Consider the following 21,430-nt stretch of genomic DNA (forward strand, 5'->3'; position numbering starts at 1 on the left):
GGTGGCTAACAAGCATCTCGCCACGGCCAGCCCCGTTTTTGTCTGGGCGTTAGGTCTTCAGTGAACCTGCCTCGGAGCATTCCCTATTGGCTACATCAGTGGCACAACAGAGCTGTGGTGCTTTGCGCCAACCAACGTACAGACGTCATGGCATCTGATCGCATATAGCCGGCACTCAAGGAGAGCATTTCTTCTTGGCATGCTCCACGGAAAAACTGCTGCCGAAAAGGGAGCATGCTGGTTGGGCAGTGGTCCTATTAACACGAAAGTGTTAAGGGTCCCGTTCAGCTGCAGCTCGGCGTTGGCGTGTAGAGAAAATAAGAAAGCCCACCTTCTACCTAAGTCACGTGATCTTCTGACCTGATCGCAACCTGCCTATCGGAATGTGAGCAAACTTCCCATCGTGTCAGGAGGCTACTACATCAATGATTGGTCCTAAGAGAATGTTCGTGAAGAGTGACTTGTGTCTCACAAGCCTCGCCGAGGGCTGCGCTTGAAAAGCCACCTGCCGGGGCAGTGCCGCATTCCTAACCACTGCACAGCTGCACCAACAATGGCATGAGAGCTTCGCGCGAACTGCGAATGTAAAAAATCAACTGTCTGATTCCGCATATGTGGGCATGTAGGCTGAACTTACGCGACAGAGCGGGAGTACTTGCACGGGAGAGATCTCTATTGCTATCGGACCCAATGCTCTTAAAGGTAGGCCCGTTCACACTTGCCCAAAAATCCGGCGAGCGAAGCTGATTCGCTCGCCGCAAAAACAAGGACCTGTTCTCACTTGTTCACGCGCGAGCGAGGCGGATCCGCCGCGCCGCTGCTGTTTCTCGCCTTTCCACACAGCTTCGCTGATAGCGGCATACACAGATATAGTGAGAAAAGAGCATAAATTTACGCTGTATGCGTACCATAAGCGTATGCATGCTTACGTACGTTAAACTCAGGCGCATTCTCACTTTTAGTGCAGCGTATGCTAGCACAGACGCCAAAATAGACTTTACCTATAGTGGCGCCATCTGGTTGTCAGGGCGGCAACCATTACTGTCAAAGAACCGACTCTGCTGTTAAGCCTAGAAGCGGCAGAATCGTCTCTCTGAATAAAAAAAATAAAGCAAGTTTATCACTTATACGTCTTCGTGGAGGCGAGATGAGACGAAGCAAAAGACCTGTGCCGAATTTCTGGCCAGTGAACGCACTGAAAAAGGCAGCAACAACGATAATTCAATCCGAAGCGACGGTAAAGTGAGCTAGAATTGGGTAGTGAGCTCACTCGTCGGCCGCCGCCATGCATTGCGCTGACGCCGGCTATGTTCGCGCATAGAGCTTCTACGCCCCTCCGCGAGGCGGCGCCACCACCGCTTTCTATGTAGCATCCGTACGAGCGAGCGGTAGGGCCGCTGCAGTTGGCTTTGGAGCGTGCGTTGTTTGTTTGCTTCGAGAACCCGTCACGCGCTGAATTATCGATGTGCTGAAGGTTTTGTCTGCGAAGAGATGTGATCTTCCCACTATGTGAGTGTCTTGTGCGATCGAGATGCCACCCCGACGACAGAACCACTGTTTTGCTCCAAGCTGTCGCACAGGTTATGTGCACGTGAAGGGCGGAAAGAAGCCGTCTTTATTTGGCGTTCCGAAGGATGCGGCGCTCAGGAAGCAGTGGGAAAGAAACCTTCATCGAGCTGACAAAGTTCTGGACGACACATGTGCGGTCTGTGAGCTACACTTTGAGCAGCAGTATGTGCTACGGGACTACGTGCACATAATAGAAGGCAAGGAAGTGCGCACTCCACGTGGAAAACTTTGCCTCAGAGAGGACGCTGTGCCAACGATCCTCCCGAATTTGGCATCGTACTTGTCGAAGAGGACGCCGCGAGAAAGACCCACTCGAAAGAGAAAGCGGTCAGGAAGTTGTGGTTCAGTCCAAAAGAACATATGTTCTCGTACCAGTGGTGGTGCTGTTGGTGGCTGTGCCGGAGACTCGACGGAAAGGCACGCGGAGTGTGCTCAGCTTCTGGAAGCGCATCCAGAAGAAAATGCCGATCTGCAAGCTAATACGGACGCAGATTTATTTGGTAACTTAAAACTTCCTACCGTGTTTTGGAGCAAGCACCACTTCCCAGGCCAAGACGGTGTCGTTTACTGCACGTCTTTTCTTACTGCTAAATATGAGGTACAGTCAGAAAAAGTAGTGACGTTCATTCGCTCCGCTTCCGACGTATACTGCAGGGTGTACGCTAGAGGTACATTGCTGAAAGAGGTGCCAGTGCGATCTGAAGTGCAGGCTGAGACGATCCTTGAAGAAACTAACTCTCTAATCTTGTGTTGTGGCGCTGTACCCCAAGAAGGTTATGAAGAGGCGTGGTTCACTAAAAAACTAAAGGATCACGTTGTTTCACGCCATGGATCCTACTTCAGCAGGAGCTGTATCACAAAGGTTGTCAAAAAAGGTAATTATGTTGCGACATTTTTTACATGCATGCTGCTTTGACCTACATGCTGTATCATAGCTTATACTATTTATTGTTACATCCCCCCAATGTAACAACTCTCTTTCTCGTTTTCTAGGGGCACACTGCATCTCTTGCAAGTATTTGAGGCGAGCTCTGCTCGCCCGACGATCGCGCGTTCAGCGCGAGCGCACCAAGGCGTGCTATCCAGTCGGCCGAAAGCTGAGAACTGTCACGCAGAAGAACAGGCGTCTTGTTCGCCGTCTTTTGTGCATCAAGGAAGACCTTACCAAAATGCAAGCAAGCAATGCCGCAATAGAAACAGAGGCCCTCCAAAGCAAGATCGTAGGTCTCCCACTTAGACAGCAAGAAGCAGTAAAACAGTGTTTCGCAGCTGCTAAAGTAAAGAAAAATGGGCAGCGGTACACAAGGAGTTGGATTTTAGAGTGTATCTTGATGAAAATGAAAAGTCCTCGCCTTTATGAGCATCTCCGAAAGAACCAGATACTCTCTCTTCCCAGCAGATCGACATTGAAGCGCTACATGACTTCTTACCGTACGTGTTTTGGCTTCAATGAGAAGATTCTAAGGCGGCTAAAAGAGAAGGCAGGAAATCTTGATGCTTGCAGAAGGCATGGCAGCCTGCTCATTGATGAGCTAAAATTGTCCCAGCACTTGGCTGTGAAGAATTCAGGAGTGATCGAGGGCTTCGTAGATTTAGGGCCCTTCACAACAGAAAAGCACAAAGGTATACCTTCTGACCATGGGCTCGTGATTCTTTTCGTCCCATTTCAAGGCAAGTGGAGCCAGATTATTGGGTGCTTTGCCACAAATGGCAACATGAAAGGGAACATCCTCGCAAAAGTCATTGTTGAGGCAACCATTCTGGCTGAAAAAAGTGGGCTGTTTGTCGACTGTATTACGTGTGACGGGGCCAGTTGGAACCGGAACATGTGGAAGATAATGGGCATTGGAGCGAGTGCTAAATCAGTGAGGTGCAAGGTGCAGCATCCCAGCGATGCGTCTCGACATCTGTTTTTTGTGTCGGACTTTCCGCACTTAATCAAATGCCTCAGGAATTCTCTGTTGAAGACCGGATTTAATACCCCAGCTGGCCACGTAAGTTTTACCATGGATTGACTTTATTTTTGTGTCTATTGGCATATGTGTGAAAATTTTGCATGCGCGATTTTTAAGCATATTTTGACAGCCTCTTGTTGGATGATTTTGTTTTCATTAAGCACAAGACAGTGCGTTCTCCTACCAGGTTGTTATGGAATGTGTAGCCAAAAGTAATAGGACAATAACATGGAAATGATAAAATTTGATAGCAAGAGCCCATATTTTCATGCAGGTCTCCATACAACACGTGAAAGCGGCCCACAAGATGGACTCCTGCAATCTGACGCTGAAGGCGATGCCAGGAATCACAATGTGTCACATTCAGCCAAATGGGTTCGAGAAAATGAGGGTGTCTTATGCCTTTCAGCTCTTTGGGATGAAGGTAATACAAGCACTCCATTTATACAAAGAACAGCTGGAGAACATGTGTGGGAACATATGTGCAACCCAACTCTTCTTCAGGTGAGGCTGCCTCTTAATCATGATTCAAACTTAAAATTTTCCAGGAAGCTTTCCAAAAGCCATTGATAGTGTTCTTGCTTCATTTTCTATTTAGTCCTCTTTCCCTAAAAATGCAATTTTCTTTCACTTTCAGCAAGATCTACAACGTGATACGTGTAATGACTTCACGGCATCCTGCAGAGGCCCTTCGCCCAAATTCTTCACAGGCCCATTTGCTGAAGGAGTTTCTGCTGTACTTAAGTGAATGGGAAGCTCATGCAAAGGACACTGGAGGTTTCCTGAGTGACTCTACCGGGACTGGGTTGCGTGTTACTATAACCAGCACACTTGAACTGCTAACTTATCTGACAGAGAAAGTTGGATTTAAATACTTAATGACCTCACGAACCAGCCAGGACCCATTAGAAAACTTGTTTGGTATTATGCGTCAGTCATGTGGCAGCAACGACCATCCTACACCAACCCAGTTTTTGATCATTATCAGTTGTCTCTCTTTCTACGGACTGGTAAAAACAGTTAGCCAGGGGAACTGCGACCAGGACGAGCTAGCCTCATTGCTCGACATAGAGACCTGTGCTGATGCTCTGTCACATGAGGACAACCCCAGGTCGGGTAGCAGTGCAAACACTGTAGATGAGCCAAATGCTGCACCAGCCTCTGTTGACCACAGCCAGCATATTGTTAGAAGTGACTCCCGGCTAATATTTTATATTGCTGGGTATGTTGCGCGAAAGTTCATTACGAAAATGAATTGCCAAGCTTGTACAAGCATGCTAACCATGCCTCGGCAAGGAAAAGAATTTCAGCTTGCTCGTTTGACTACCTTTCGTGACAAGGGAGGACTGTTGTACCCTTCAAGTCATCTGTACAGTTTTGTGACAAAACTAGAAAACATGTTCACGGAGTGCTTCTCATGTCACGAGCTTCATGCAGACAGCATCTTGGATGTGCTGGCAGTCGTAAAGGGAAGGTTTTTACAAGAAGTTGGGTGCACACAGCATGCCCCTGTTCTGTCAGCAAACATAATCAGCTTCTATGTTGTCACACGTTTGCACTTTTTCGTCAAAGGCATCAATTCTGATAGATCAGGGAAGCGGGAGAAGGCCAAACATTTGAAGTTGAGCCGCTGTGCATGATGCAGGAACAATAAAAGAGCGAGAACAAATATGTGTCTACCATTGTAAATAAATTTTGGCTGTCATGATGGGCAGGAACGATGAAAGTGCGAGAAAAATGTGCCTACCTTGTCAACTAAGTGTTCATTTCTTTAAGTTCGTGGGACTGGTTGTCTGCCATTGTTTTTAACCGTCCATTTTCATAGACCTTGTCAACTAAGTGTTCATTTCTTTAAGTTCGTGGGACTGGTTGTCTGCCATTGTTTTTAACCGTCCATTTTCATAGCGCATCGAATAAAGCCTTGTGTCGAAAAAGCTGGCTCACTGTGTCATTTATTTGAAGAACTTTGCATTTAAAAACTGCTTGAAGCATATGATGCTGCAAGCTTTTAAACTATCTCTTAAATGGCACTAATGGCTAATTGCCCACTTTTTAAACTACATTTGCTCCATAAAGAGCGTCAGCAGTGATTTCACATAGCTGTAAGCCATCCGCGACGAAACAGTGCCGACTAAAATAAATTGTTTCCGAAGAAATACTATGAAAGGACCAAGTTTATTGTTTGGTTTATGGGGTTTAACATCGCAAAGCGACTCGGACTACGAGACGCTGTAGTGGGGGGACTCCTGAATTTCCGACTACCTGGGCCTCTTTGAGGCGCACTGACATCGCACAGCACACGGGCCCTAGCAATTCGCCTCCATCAAAATGCGACCGCCGCAGCCAGGTTCGAACCCGCGTCTTTCGGGTCAGCAGTTAAGCACCATAACCACTGAGCTACTGCAGCGGCTATCCAGCTTACATGAACCATGCAAACCTATCTATCTTCATCTTGTATGCCTCGGATAGTTGCAGCAGTGAATTATAATCACAAGAAAACCGGCTTCTTAATATCGTACAGTAATTCCTACACTACCATGCATTGACATTTCTGTGCAAATTCGCGGCAGGTACGCTGTAGCGGAGGGAGAAGCATGTTTGAGCTTCGCAAAAGGTGACCTCATCATCGCGTAACTGCCGCTAGCAGCTTAAGCTAATATTATAGTGCGCATCCATCCACCCACTTCACGCAATTCCAATAAAAGTGGCCGAACACGGCGTGTTTTTCCAAGCGAGAGAGTCGCAACCGCTGGTACAAGCCCGCTTTACCAGCGAAGCGCTACATAGAAGTCGCTGGTGGCGCCACCCCGTGTATGTAACGCATACTGCGTCAGGGAAAGACCCCCGGTGAGCCCACTACCCAATTCTAGCTCACTTTAGCGACGGGTCCGGCTTCGACGAGCGCCGCCATGTTGGTCGCCGCGCGGCGGAAATGGGTCCAGCCCGATCGCCCTCGCCGCGCCGCTTTCCGCGTTGCTCGGCGTCAAAAGCGGCCGAATCCGCTTCGCTCGCCGGATTTTTTGGCAAGTGTGAACGGGCCTTAAGTGTGATGTGGTGCTGAAAGAAAGAATAGCGTCCGTGTCTGCGAAGCGATACGCAAATTGTGCACAAAGCCAATATTTCCGCTATTGCGTGGTACCATTAACGTGAAGCTTAGGTGTCTCCTCAAGTTTCTGACTCGTCTGCGCGAAAGGAAAAAAGACATGATGACATGGCAAGACAACGCACCAAGACTTCCTGCTTCGTGTCGGTTTCTTTCGCTCCGCGCAGACTGTGTGACTGTGCAGCTCATCGGTTTATACCGATGCCCGGTTTGCATTAAAACGCCTTTCGTGAGAAGCCCTTCAGTTACCCGACCTGGGGAAGTTTGCGGGCGGGGAAGGAAGCCGCAGCACTATAGTTTCGCAACTCTCAGCATAGGCGGTGTGCCACCTTCCTCCTAACAAGCTATGGCGGCAGAACCTCGAGCCACATGGAGCTTGCGCTCGCACGCACGCACGCACGCACGCACGCACGCACGCACACACACACACACACACACACACACACACACACACACACACACACACACACACACACGCACACACACACACACAAAAACAGTTAGTACATTTTGCTTGGCCTGTATGCTTACTCATTCAGCACGCTTTTTCTTAGAGGGAACAACTCTTTCATCCCACAGTTAAGTGCTACGTTAGAGTGAGCTCTTCTGCCCTAGGTGAGGTCGCACTCGGGAGTAATCACGCGATGGACGAGGGACTCTTCGTAACCGTTAAATAAATTTTGTAGAGGATAGGCCAGCTTTCAGGAGAGTGAGGGGAAGAATTTCAATCAGGGAGATGTGGCCGGCTAGTATGTGCAATAGACAAATATTCGCAGCCATTAGAACAGCATAGGAGGCATTCATTCAGTGATATACTCTGAGTTCATTTGGCCCGTAGTTTTCAATATACCTACCTTGCGTTTCACCTACATTCACCTCTTCTTTTGCATGTCTCACAGAGCAACACACCATTTTTCTTGTCTAAGACAATCTTTATATATGATAGTCATCTCAACGCTGATCGCTGTACTTACAAGGAGTGAGGCATAATGGACACAAGACGCAGCTTCTCACTTTCCCATTACGTGCCTGTAATAATGTCTTCAGATGGTACAGTAAGCGTACTCTTTGATTGGTGTCATGCTAGGGCGTTCGACGCGCCCTAAGAAACCATTGAAAGTGAAGGAAGCGGGACATTCGATGACAGCGTGATTATTGACTCGACCGTTCAAAGTTGAGCAGCGGAGCATTCCTTCTGTAGGTAGATCTCCCTGAGTTGGCGGCGATGCGGTTTTCCCGTCTCCGTTTGTGGTATGCTGTCCACGAACTCAATGCCTCCGTGGAGCTGCTTGTGGGGAGCCACAAGGCCTGGAATGTGGAGTTTGAAGAAATATCGTCTAGTTATGCATGGTAATGAAAAAGAAGAAATGCAACTACTGATGATGTCAAAGAAAATGGAACTGTCGCTTCGGCGCTAATACGGGCACCTTCTATAACTCGGCCGCGAGGTGCGGAGAGTAAGGAGTTTCAGGAAATTTGGTTTGGTCATTATGTTAATGGGAACGATGAAACGTCCATTGAGCAGTCAGTACATTCTCCCACACAAATCGGAGCGTAACTGAATCTATTGAACGCATTTGGGAATACAAATGTGCAGACGCTGGTTTTTATGCAGAAATATGAACAATGAATGCTTAAAAGTACGGAAACGTAAGTTTCTTCCTTGTTAACTTAGTCAGGGACTGAATTTCAGCGTATCCTACATCGGGAAAACCTTCTGGTAGTAGGCGCGAGAGATCCCGACGTTGCCGGTGTGAACTACATGAGTTACAAATTCGCTTCCCCATAGCATACTGTCCACGCCGTAGATTCCGTTCGCTATCCTTTAGAGAACACGTTTTGATTTACCTAGGCACAAAAATGCCGCCATGAATCTTTGAGTGCTCTGAATGAAACTGCGCCACGTGTGCTATCAAAGCGACACATTCGCAAAGCTATATGTCTTCGACTTTTTATCCTACGACATGTTATCATTTTTAGAAATTACAAGCCTACCTCCCTGTCTACAGTTACAGTCAAGCCCACTTAAACGACCGCCGTTGTAACGAACGCTCGGTTATTACAGATGAAGGCTGTGGTACTATCAAAATATTGATTAGTGCAAAGGCGCTGCGTTTGATATACAGCTTATAACTCGGTTAAAACAAAAGAGGAGGTGCCCTAAACTCTCTCTTGTTCTGAAAAAACTGGAAATTCCTGCAAGAGAACGGTGATTAGAGGGCGCCTTCCGCATGCTCTGGCTGCAACAAAAAAAAAACGATAAAAAAATGTTGCTTTTGAAGCTGTAGGTAGGCACAGGCTAAGCACACGTGAGCCGACAAGGCTGCAAGATCTGTCATCATCGTCATCGTCGTCATCGTGATTACCAGGCTGATGATTATGATGAAGTCCCGGCTGTGAAAAGCGTTCAAAGGGTCTAAAAGTGCAGGAAAATAGTGGTTGGCATAAGAGAGGGGCAGCGATAATTGAAAGTGATTACTGAAAATGGTCAGTGATCAACTAACGGCAGTGACTTGAAAAAGTTTGATGCTAGTTACGTGCTATGCCTTGCTGACCCAACCGGTTATGTTGCCGTCACTTGGCCAATCGGTTCACAGCATTCTGCCCAGCTGCTGCACGCAGACATTGCAGCTGATACGTTCACTGGTAACCTGCGCTGTGGTATCTTCGTCACTGCCTCCTTGCAACTTGACAAAGATTGTAGCCTGTAATGCTGCGGCATCGCACGAATACGAGGGCTGCAATAACGCGTAGTATGACGGCAAAACCGTACGCCAAGTTCTACTTAGGCTGCGAAGTGCCTGCCCACCCCGCAACAAAGATGTCCATTCATAATGAACTTCCTTAAGGTGCACCAAATTTGTTGCCATCTAATGTGACACTCAGTATCCAGCCACTGGAGACGGGCATTATTCTCGCGCCCAAGGTCTCCTATCGGAGGTACCTTATGTAGGGAATGTTGATAGCAATCGATCGGGCAGATGCCGGTGTCCCGAGACGCATCCCTTTGTCCGCCACAGTAGAAATTATTGACGTTGCTTGGAGAGAATCGAGTGCGGTGTGCCCCAAAAATTTCTTGCTACACTGCAAACCGAAAAACACCCGGATGGGAGTAAATGGCTCATCGCGTAGCGCACTCCCGAAAAGGGGTTTTTATACTCCTCATAATAGGAGTATATCGTCTACTCCTCTGCTTGAAGGGGTACTTTCGGAGTGCTAGAAGGAGTAAAGTGTTACCGCTCTGCAGACGGGAGTTTATTTAGGAGTAAAGTTGTGATCACAAAGGAGTTAGCATGGCAATTAATAGAAGTACTATATACTCCTTTGCAGCTACTTTTATAGTACATTTCAGGAGTACGTGCCTGTTCCTTTTAACTAGTTTTGACAGGAAATTTTTGGAGAAATTTTTCTTACTATAGGGTTACATTTATGATTCCCAGACGAATATATTACTTCACTTGATGCGGAAGCCGATTTGAAATAAAGTATTCGTATGGAAGGCTCATTTTAGAGCTTGATATTCCAGGATAAATGCGTCGATGAACTTACAGTGATTTATTTCAAACAATATTTTATTGGGTACAAAACATTTGAGACATGTGTTCGGCAGCTTGCTTTCGACGGTTACAGAGAACCAACGCCTTGGCCCCTGTAGAAAAGAAGAGTGCCTTAACCCACGCTGTCTTTGGGTACATAATTTAAATACCCAAAGGAATGAAAATAGAGATGCCACACTTGAAAGCAAGGAGGGAACCTTGAAATGCTTCGCTGTCAACATACAGGCTCCTTCTGAAAGAAAGATTAGAAAAACAAATGCATCAGAGGAATTGCACCTCTAAGATTGAAGTATGACGTGCTTCAAGTGTAGAAGTCAACGTCCCAAAGCCGTTCAGAGTGCACTTTTCAACAAAGTAGGTATTATTGAAGTTTAAACGTTTTTCATGACAAAAGATTGGCTAGCAGAACATAGTAGGTAATCAACTAGCTAATACATACAGCTGCAACGGAAAAAGAATGGCACAAGTGAATCATGACCGGAGCGAAAAAATCGCGACACGTGGCGCTATTGTTGCCGAGTACACCGATAGCGAGAGTGTCAGGAACATTCCATTTCCTAAAGCGGGGGTGGCCGGCAGAAAGCAGCCCACCTAGACATTCGCCCATCTGTAAAGTAACATCTTAAATGAACGCCTGTAGATCTCTTATCAGCCCAACCATGTGCTAAGGTGGCTCAGCACATAATCTCGTTTTCTTTATTTTTTTTTTTGCGCTGGCGTGGCGATCATGTTATCTTTATCACCGTTTTCATTTAAAAATGTGCTGGGGATGCACTGTCAAAAGTGGGGATGCACTGTCAAAAGTAATGTGTGGCAGTGCTTGCTTTCCGATGAGCTGCTTTCTATCGGCCACCCCCACTTTGGAAAGTGGAATGTGCTAGGCACTCTCGCTGTCTGCGCATACGGCTACAATAGCGCCGCGTCTCGCAATTTTTCCGCTCCGGTCATGAGTCACTTGTGCTAATCTTTTTCCGTTGCAGCTGTACCTGTACCCTGTCGGATGACAGCGGGTAAACGCGGTTTTCAGGGAATCACAAATTCCAGAGAGCCGCTTTCGTAAACGTTAAGGCAATACGGCGAATGGGAAGCAGCATCGATAGGGAACATTTTTTCCGCAAAGCATAAAACTGAAAAAAATAAAATGGTCTTACTGAGGCACTTGCGCATTCGCGCTGCCTTTGGCTGCGTTCCTGCACCGAAAGAGGCCTCGAGATATAATTTTTTTTTACTTGTCAGAGATTCCTCATACTTTTCAGGCACCATATCAGAACCAATTACTGACATCAAAACATGCAAACAAAAGACAGCGCTTTGCATACACACAGCGGAAGCTTACATGCAATTTCCTTGATGGGAGAGCCCGCAGCTGCGCATTTTCAGGACGTCCTCATTCTGTGTATAGGCCAAAGGCAGGGCAAGGGTGACTGACATAGCAGGCATTGTTAGGAATAGAAAGCTACCACCAGACCCACCTTCCCGCCGCCAGCTGTCTTCTGTTAAGCTTTGCCCTCACATTCATGGCCAGGGTTCAAAAGAAAACATTCTACACAGGTCTATGGCTGGGAAAGGAATATACTTTCGGGAAAGAACGCCAACCAAAAAAAAAACATGTTTGGGAATCTTCTTAGTTCTTTCAGCAGGTGTGACTGCGAGTGAGTCACAGCTTGCCTTTTTTAAGCCTTCGGTTAGTCATCCGCCGGGTCACTGATCGTAGACAGTTGATGCAAGGATAGTTCCCTCGAAGTCAGTCTTGTCAACCCGCGCTTCCTTCCTTGTTCATTTGTTTGGCATCCGCTTTGTGCTGCTTCAGTTTTTCTGGGAAATGCTTGCTTTCGCCAATGTACTACGTCCAGCACGAGCAGGGGATCTCGTACACTGGCGTATGCTTTATTCTTTTTCTTTCGCTGCCTTCCTGGGATCAGCAGTCTGAACCGGAACGCTTGCCTCCACGAGTTTCACATAATGGAATGTGTTCGGAAACTGCACGCGAAGTGGAAACTTCTTTTAACATTTTTCAAATGCGAAGAGCTTACAAGATACCACATTTTGGAACTAGACGCCTAACCATCCAGAAAAGGCAGCGTTCAGTATGGTTGAAACCTCATGTCCGCTGCCGAAAATCGCTGCAACGTTAAGATGCCACCAACTCGGAAAATGTAACAGTTTAGCTAATCTCCGTGAGCGCTAAGGCGTCGCCATGTCCTGTGCTATGACTGAAAAGAATAAAATCGCTTGCATTGTTTGCATAACAAGGCCCTCTTAAAACACAGGAAAGGAAGCAACCGATTAGGGCACGGTTCTCAGCACTGTTCGTAATAACGTGACAAAAATTCACAGACCCCAAGGCTGTGCATTTTCACCTGTAATTGCCTGTACAGCTTTTCCATATTCATGGGGCGTGAACGCATGAAGAAAATTTGGTCCCTAGAAGAACTGACCGTACTTCCAGCTGTACATGTTAGCGTAACAGCCACGACTGCAGTGTCACACTTTTTTTCAGCCGCATGCAACAACAAATTTCTCAGATACTTACTTCATGCCTGCTGTGTGAGTTGGCTCCACCGGACCACAATGAAGCCTTTGCTGTTTTGCTGTTCTCGTTAAGCCTTTCATCTCGGCGCACCCGTGGTTCACAGCAAGTCAGCGCACACTGAAAAGGGAGCGGCGTTAAGTGCATGCGCGTCTATGGCATCAAAGGAGAGTTTAATACTGCTTACCAGAACACACGACGATGATAATCCGGTCTTTAGTATTCTTGCAATACAGCGAAAGAACGAGGGGCCGACGATGTCGAGAAAACTGGTGCGTCACACACACACCGCCATGTCGGCGCGGCGAAACGGCAGCAGCCAACACTTGTATGCTGCGTAGACAATGAATGACTAGCCGCTGCTTCTGCACATATTGCTGGCTTGAGTGAGACGTTCATTGCAGCACGTTGCTGCTAAGGTCGATGATGTCCAGTCTTACGTCACGACAAGAGCGCGCAAAGGAGCGGGTGGCAAACTGGCGGCTTCGGGGAGGTCGACGCGTCACACACCGCCATGTTGGCTCGGCGGAGCTCGGCTGGCTAAGCCTCTCGCAGACTGTCGTCGCAGGCGATGCAACACCAAACGTTCTCCGAATACACTGGGGGCTTCACAGGCACTGTCTGTGGCGCACATTGGTGCGCGAGGTTGCGGCGATCCGGTGTCTTGTAACATGACAAACGTGCGTGAAGCAGCAAAAGCGCAGGCGAGCAGGCAGCGACGACAGAGCCGGCGTCGTCACCTGCAAGTGCAGCGAACCGGCAGCTGCCACTAGGCGGCGGGCAGACACTAAGGAGTGCATAAAGGGCCTGAAGGAGTATTGAAGCCGACATACTCCTTCTTGGAAAAGTAGTAAAATCATGTAAATGCTTTATTTTACTCCTCGATTTCGCGACGGCAGTAAAAAAGGAGGATTTCCTCTTTTTTACTACTTAAAGTCGATTGCGCAATTTTCAATAAGGAGTTTAAAAGCGGACACTAGCCATTTATATTCCTATTTGGGCTTATTTGTGTTTACAGTGTAAGGTGGTGCTTATGAGGAACGACAACAGCCACCGTCGAACACTCGCATTACCCTGTGAATGTTGCTCTGTGGTAACACATCTTTGGTGCAGATGTGGTAGGACCTGATTTCACCTCAAATGACCTTGTTCGGGCGAATGATAACGCCGACATCGCAGTGCTATGCATGGGCTTTACGTGAAATACCGAACCAGTTTTTCGAGTATGGCATAGACCTTCTCTGCTGGACATGCAATAGCGCTTACGCACTGTTCACTGGCATTATTGATACAATTCTTCTCCTTCAGGTCATCGTGTACAGCTACGTAAAGCCATTGTTCGCAAACATTCGCAAACAGAGGCATCAATTTTCGCCTCTTGCTTCAACCAGCTCAAATCCACGGCCCCAGCGGCTGGCCGCGGCTCCATCTTTCGAAAACGCAATACGAATGGATAAACCATGAGGAAGGCAATATTTTTGAACACGCAGCTCGAGAGGCTATCCCTTTCAACACGTTTCGTGAGTGGTTGCGGCTAAATATCTAAACGCTGGTTCACATGGAAATATTCGGCGAATTGAGCGAGCAGCGGCGCGGCGTTTCTCCCCGTGTCCAAAACCAATTTTGCTGTCAAAACACGCGCGCTTGAAACCGATTTTGGCGGTCTGAAAACACATAAGAGCGTAAGGTATAAGCATTATTTTTTGGCATTCATCAAAACGCGGCATCAAAACGGCTATGTTTCATGTGCGACAGGAGTGATTTACAAGATTCATCTGACATGCGAAAAAATTTACATCGGCCAAACTGGCCGGTGTATTAATGAAAGACTACGAGAGCACCATAATTCTCTGACTCCTGCTGACGGAGCAAACTTGCCTCGCCATTGCCGCGATTGCGGGTGTTATCCGTTGTTTTCGAATGTCACTTTTTTCGGTAGAGGCAAGGGTATGGTTGAGCGCGAAATTCTCGAAGCGTACCACATTCCACATAAATAATCAAGGAGATAACTGTATTAGCACGGCGTCTATCACGTTGATGCAGAAGGAAATAGGTTACCTGTCCCGTTGACACTGCAGCCTGACTATATCGCAAGCATCGCGGTCTTTTGTGCTGGTTTTGCGCTGCCGTTGAGCTGCGCATGCTGTGTTAGGTTTCCTGGGAGACTGGCTGTCTTTTCAATAAAGCACAGTTCTTAGTCCAGTCGTTGTGTGTGTCTCGTCTCTCCTTTGTCCCCGTCTTTTTGGCTTTTGTTTTCATAATTATGTACCAACTAACCCAGATTTAAACTCTCCTGGAATATTTTTTGTGCTACCTCTTATTGAAACGGAAAAGCTCGGAATGTTTCGGAAAAGTCTTGCATCACGATCTTTGTTATGTAGGTTCGGACGATGCTGGGCTTGCGGAGAATGAGAGCTAAATTCTTTTCCTGTCTAATACATCAGACCACCAATCCGGGACTACACGTACCATAGATTTTTTCTCCGCCTGTGCACTCCCGACCGGACAGCAGCGCAGCCGATTTGATGCTCCGTCAGCACCAATGTAAGTACATTTTGCGACTTTTGATGTTGATGGCACCATTTGTGACTATTATTTTTTATATAATTGATAATTATTCTGTCGAAAGTTGGGCCATACAATTGCTCTTATCATGGGCTCTCAATAGATATCCCGTACGGTTTTATTTTTCGGATCTGTTAGAGACGCCATCACCATTGCCACCATCTTAACTATGCCTACTGCAGGACAAAACGCTCTCCCCTCCCATGTCCCTCGATTCACCACTGTGACACTGTGATTCACTGTCCTGTGGCAGCTGCGGTCACTTTATTCGCGCAACTTCCTTATCACGTTGCTTACCTGAATCTATGCCCCCTGCTAAGTTTGCCGTCTATTAGAATCCACTGCGTTACCTGAAGTGACCACCAACTTGAGCAACACTTGTTGTTTGGCTAGTTGGTAGGACATGCTTCTGAACGAACCAGCGCAAAAACCACAACGGACAAGAAAAAGGCGGAACACGACGGACAGGAGCGCTGAACTTGCAACTTTATTTTGGAAGTACAGATGCAACGTATACATACAGCCATGTTGCATCTGTACTTCCAAAATAAAGTTGAAAGTTCAGCGCTCCTGTCCGTCGTGTTCCGTCTTTTTCTTGTCCGTTGTGTTTTTTGCGCTGATTCGTTCAGAAGCACCACCAACTTGCCTTAGCATTACATGCTCAGCTCATACCCAATTCATTCTTTGATTTTGACAAGGATGTGATTAAATCGCATTTGGTCTCTCACTCAATCCGCTCTCTTGCTGTTTTGTTACGCTTTGCAAATCATTTTCCTTTTCATCGTGCGCTGCGTTTTCAATTTAGGTTGAACCCCTTTCTTTAGCCTCCGCACTTTTGCCTTATAGGTTAGCACCGCTCAGATACAGGTGGTATGTACTCTCTAATTGAGGGGTGTCGTTAAACTGCTATTCGTCATCTGAGAGTGCCTGTCAAACACCCTCCATCCGATTTCTTTTCTCCTGGTTATCTCACTGTTGTGTTGCTAATATGCGGTGAGTTCTGGGTATACGAATATGTATTGCCTTCCTACTTGCAATGTTTCACTGCCTTTCGTATACTGTTGTGTCCTTCCAAGATTATTTGACCTTACTTTTGATTCCATCGCATTATTTTGATATCCGAAGTTCTGCTTTCCCTGTCTACTAAGTTAGTCATGTTTTAGAATTCGGCCGCTGAAATGTGCAATGAAATGTGATTAGTAAATCGGAGATTGGTAACTTATTCTCTTTTAGCTTCGGTCCCCAACTCTTCGCTATCGAGTTCTTTGGATACTTTCCCCAAACACGCAGTGAATAGCAATGAAGAGGTCGTGTCTCCTTGCCTGACACCCTTCCTGATCGGTATTCTATTACTTACGCTTTCAAAGACCATGGTCGCTGTGCAACCATGTAGATAGTTTCTGGAGACTTCACGTATGCTTTTTCCACAGTTCAGTTACACAATGCCTGCATGACTGCTGGTGTTTCCACTCAGTAGATGTTTCGTCATAGTCTATCAAGTTGTTGTGTGGTTACTAGCTATATTCTATGCGATTCCCAATTATGTGTTTGATGGTGTGTGGTTTGCTCTTGTAGGCTTTAACGTCCCAAAGCGACTCAGGATATGAAGGACGACGAATTGGAGGGCTCCAGAAAATTTCGACCACTTGAGGTTCCCTAACGTGCACTAGCATCGCAAGTGCCACCTACAGCACGCTTAACACGAACGCTCAATTTCGTACCCTGCACTCACATTAGAGCCGATGAGCGCTTGGCGCTGGGTCTAACGTTATGCTGTAAGGCGTGGTTGCGGCTGCAGGCGATAGCTGGTACCCTGCTTCCACCCAAACACTGTCTGAGGCCCAGTGGCCGACGCCCAGCGGCGCTTATGTCAGTGGAAGACACGCACTCGAGCGTTGGTCTCAAGCCTGTTGCCGGTTGTGCACGGGGCTCTATCTAACATTTGGCTTCCATCGCAATGCGACCACAGCGGCCGGGTTCGAACCAGCGTTTTTCGCGTCAGCAGTCGAGCGCAAAGGCGCCATGGTAGACTTTATTCCAAAATGAGCCAAACCACTTCTCCCTGCTAAACTCCATCCCATCTCCCTTAATTCGGGCGTGGGTAAGCCCAAGGAGCACCCTCTCCGGACCCGCATCATCTGATATTTGGAGAACAAAAACCTCATACCTTCGTGGATGTTTGGTAAGTGGTAAGCAATGCGTCTACTTAGGGCAGGTAGTGGCCGCTGATCCGGATCATGAAAGGGAAATAACTATAGAAAAAGAAGAATGGGGTGAAGCGCAGGTTCTCTCAGATCAAGAATTTACGTTTACCAATATCCCTCAGGATAAAAGTATACAACAACTGTATCTTACCAGTAGTCACTAATAGGGCAGAAACGTGGAGGCTAGCGAAGAGAGTCCAAATTAATGACAACGCAGCGAGCTATGAAAAAAAAAATGATGGGTGTAACGTTAAGAGATCGGAAGAGGGCGGAGTGGGTGAGAGAACAAACGCGTGGTAATGACTTCCAAGTCGAAACCAAGGGGAAGAAGTGGACTTGGGTAGGGCATGTAATGCGAAAGAAAGCTGCTGGTCCTGAAGCGTAACGCAGTAGATTCCAAGAGAAGGCAAGAGTAGCAGGGGTGGCAGAAAGTTCCATCGCTCGGACGACGGAAGCAACTTGCTGATCATGCGTTTGACACGGACGGAGAAGTCTGCGGCTAGACTGGAAGGCTCGCACTTAGACACGGAGCGGATAGTAAGAGAGCCCTGACGGGACCAAACAGGTTCTGATGAGGCAATCACTGTCCACAGTTGTGCACAATCGCAAACTACGGTAACAATGACACGTGACACGAGAAAATTCTGTTTCGCATTATTTTGCACATCAGGCTCAGCAAGCAAGAGGCAGGTGCCCGTGCGACTGTCGGAAGAGTGAACACGAGCAAATATTGCTGCCATGACTGGTAATAGCATAACTTGCGTGACAGTAAAAACACCGTCATTGCGGTTGGATGGATCGTCCTCAGAAGTAGAAGCATATTGCGCTGGAGAGAAATATCTCCAGCACCGCAGTCGAGGGTATCCCGCCTCACGCAAAAAATCAATAGCTAAATGATATGCGTGGTATGGAGTAATATAATGAATTTTGCTTGAATTTTGTTTGAGGAAGAGTAAGAGCAAGAAAGAAAGAAAGAAAGAAAAAAGGCAGGAAGGAAGAAAGAAAGAAAGAAAGAAAGAAAGAAAGAAAAAAAGAAAGAAGGAGAGAAAGAAATAGATAAATAAGGAAATAAAGAAAGAAAGAAAGAAAGAAAGAAAGAAAGGAAAAAAATAGAAGGAAAGAAAGAAAGAAGGAAAGAGAGAAAGAAGGAAAGAAAGAAAGAAGGTAAGAAAGGAAGAAAGAAGGAAAGAAAGAAAGAAGGAAGAGAAAGGAAGAAAGAAAGAAAGAAGTTTTAAAAGGTTGAAAAATCAACCACACAAATCTAAGATAACAGACCACGTCTTTCCGCCTGCTAAAGAGAAAGCATGATTTGGTAAGCTATTCAACACACTTGGTACGTAGAAAGCACATACAGGTTCACCATTTCAGCCATAGAGTTTCTTACTATTACCTAGAGGGAAAGCTGGCAGCCCGTCTATGGGAGTTTGCATGGAGATCCCTCGAGACCACTTCAGCCACCATGGGCGCTCAAAGCATCATGGGGCGGTGAGCTACTTGTTGCGGAACTGCAACTTTTGGCCAAAAAATAATAAAAAAATAAAGCTGTTTGATAACTACAAACGTCCTAACATTCAATATCTTGTCTAATGATTGCAACAAACGAGCAGAAAAGCATATAAGTGCCAAGTTTGCCCAAAATAAGAGACGACTCGCTCTCCTATTGGCCAAGTAATAAACACTATAAAAACTAATATTTCGTAATTAACGGGCGTATTTTAAAAATTAAATAAGTTTTTTAAAAAATTTTGCTGCTTAGATACTTTGAGAGGTTTTTTTAATGGCATTTCGGAAAAGTGAAACCTTTTATTGGCGTCGTGTGCTATTGACCTTATGCAAAATTGCTGCCATCTATCGGAGAAAAGAAGAACCAGTGGAAATCCGCCATGTTGGAGGATGACAGAAGCTCGTTCCGCCTCTGCTGTCTGGATTTAGGCGTGCCCTGCGTTTGCTTCCTTACTGCTGTGCTGGCTCGAAAATCTTATACTGTCACTTGAGCCTGTAAACATGACTGAATGGTCAGTCGACCTGTTTCTGCTGCCTAAGTTTCTAAGTGGCTTCGCAGACACTTACTACGCGTCCAAAACCACTTTCCGAACGCCACCGAGTACGGAGCTACAAGTTTTTCACGGAGTCCTACGTATGTTTGCCGACGCTGAACACCAAGAAATGCACGAAGCAAGTGTAATTTTCGTTTACGGCTAAAAATGTGCGCATTTCGGTCTAGTTTGAGTCAGTTTTTATTTGGTTCGGTACTTTTTGCGGACGGGCGTGCTGCTTGAATTGCTGTTGTTGTGGTTGCGTTTTCTGTGCGTTGTGTCGGCGCCGAAAGCAAACGATAGTAAACTTCACGCTCATGTTGGTAGTGTCGAAATAAGTAGCCTCTCAACATGCGACGCTTTTCATTTTCCTTGCAAAGTTGATACAGCATTTGTTTGTTTGCCTATATAGTGCTCTAGAGCCCCTAGTTTGCCCTAGTGCCCTAGACCGAGAGAGAAAACATTTTATTATTATTACCGGGCACATAGACCCCTGGGTCGCCGCACGACCCCACTACACAAGTGCTTACCATTCTTGGACTATCGCCGATAAAAGCACGTAGCCCGTGAATGCAGCACTGTCTATGGTTTTACCACGACGAGCAAGCAGTTGTGCACTGATATTTTTGGAGGATTCTACGCGCGTTATGCATTCCCGCTGCTAGTTGGAAATATGGTACCGCTTGAGCGGCTGCCCTTACGGTCATTTCTTTTTTTGTTTACACAACACACGGTTTCGTGGAAACCGGCTGGTTCAGTGAAATCGCTACACGCATACAAGCCGTCGCTCCACAAAATAGGCACCTTTCCCTGGTCCAACAGAAACGATTGACTGACTTGCAGAGCGCAAACGTTCTGTGCCACGGGCACTTGACCCTTGCTAGTGTTTCCGTCGAAACAAATATTCGCACTAAAAACTAACGCGTGTGACCGCTGCAGCGGATAACACTAGGAGCGACGGTTCTCACAAAGCGCGACCCGTACCACTGAACAGCTGATCACGATCACTCTCTTGCGAGGCCGATAATCGCAGCACTTCACGGGCAATCGGAGCAGAAAAACAGCTTTTGTGTGATATTTTCTTCGTGCCTACAAAGCTTATTTCTAATTTCATTTGCTACATGGCGATAACGACATGTGTTGCGCGATGTCTCGACTTGTAGGGACGGTTCTGCAACATTTGTGCCGCGGATGTCGGGGATCGCAGTCCAAAAATAGAAATGCGCTCAAATGAAGCGCTCTTGCATTTTTTCCCTGGGCGTCTTTGTGACCCTTCTGCTTACAGCAAGGCACTAAGCAATATGTGGGCGCACTGAGGACGGTGACACTCGAGCGCGCGCGACGAGCGTGCACCAGTACGTACTGTGAATCCGGCGGCTATCCTCCAACATGGCGGATCGCGCGCGGCGACCGCTAGATGGCAGTGCATTTCGCATAAGGTCTATTGCGTTTTCACTACTATGTCTTTTGCACAGTGCGTTCGCGCGAAAGTCGTCTGCGCACACACGAACAGCGTTTTCAAAATGAAACATCTCAGTAGTGCCACTCCGTGTTCCCGAAAAACTACGACTGTTCCGCAACAAGTAGCTCACCGCCCCATGATGCTTTGAGCGCCCATGGTGGCTGAAGGGCAGCGCCGCCAGCTTTCCCTCTAGGTAATCGTAAGAAACTCTATGATTTCAGCAGAACAGCTAAACGGGCGAGTTGGTGGTTTTATGTATGGAAAGGTAAACAGCGCAAATAGAAAGACCGCCGTAGAAGAAACACAGCGCGAGCTCTCGTCCTGTGTTTCTTCTACTGCGGTCTTCGTCTTCGGACTGTTTACAATTCAATGTGTTCACCATGTTTTGTCCTTACTGCAATCTGCCCATCCATTCTCTACCAAAGCTTCGCACAGACAAGCAACATGAG

General features: G+C 46.9%; 1 protein-coding gene across 1 annotated transcript in view; it reads right to left on the bottom strand.

Annotated features, from left to right (window-relative positions):
* Positions 1-7,795: 7,795 nt before the first annotated feature.
* LOC149344252 (putative 4-coumarate--CoA ligase 3) overlaps positions 7,796-21,430 on the bottom strand; it is an 80,116-nt gene continuing 66,481 nt past the window's right edge. Inside the window, exon 12 of the mRNA XM_089547189.1 lies at positions 7,796-7,935. Within this exon, the coding sequence (XP_089403315.1) occupies positions 7,796-7,935 (140 nt within the window). The remainder of the gene's footprint in view (positions 7,936-21,430) is intronic.

The sequence above is a fragment of the Amblyomma mixtum genome, chromosome 5, assembly GCF_055824585.1.
Source record: "Amblyomma mixtum isolate Tamu chromosome 5, ASM5582458v1, whole genome shotgun sequence".
Lineage (NCBI taxonomy): Eukaryota > Metazoa > Arthropoda > Arachnida > Ixodida > Ixodidae > Amblyomma > Amblyomma mixtum.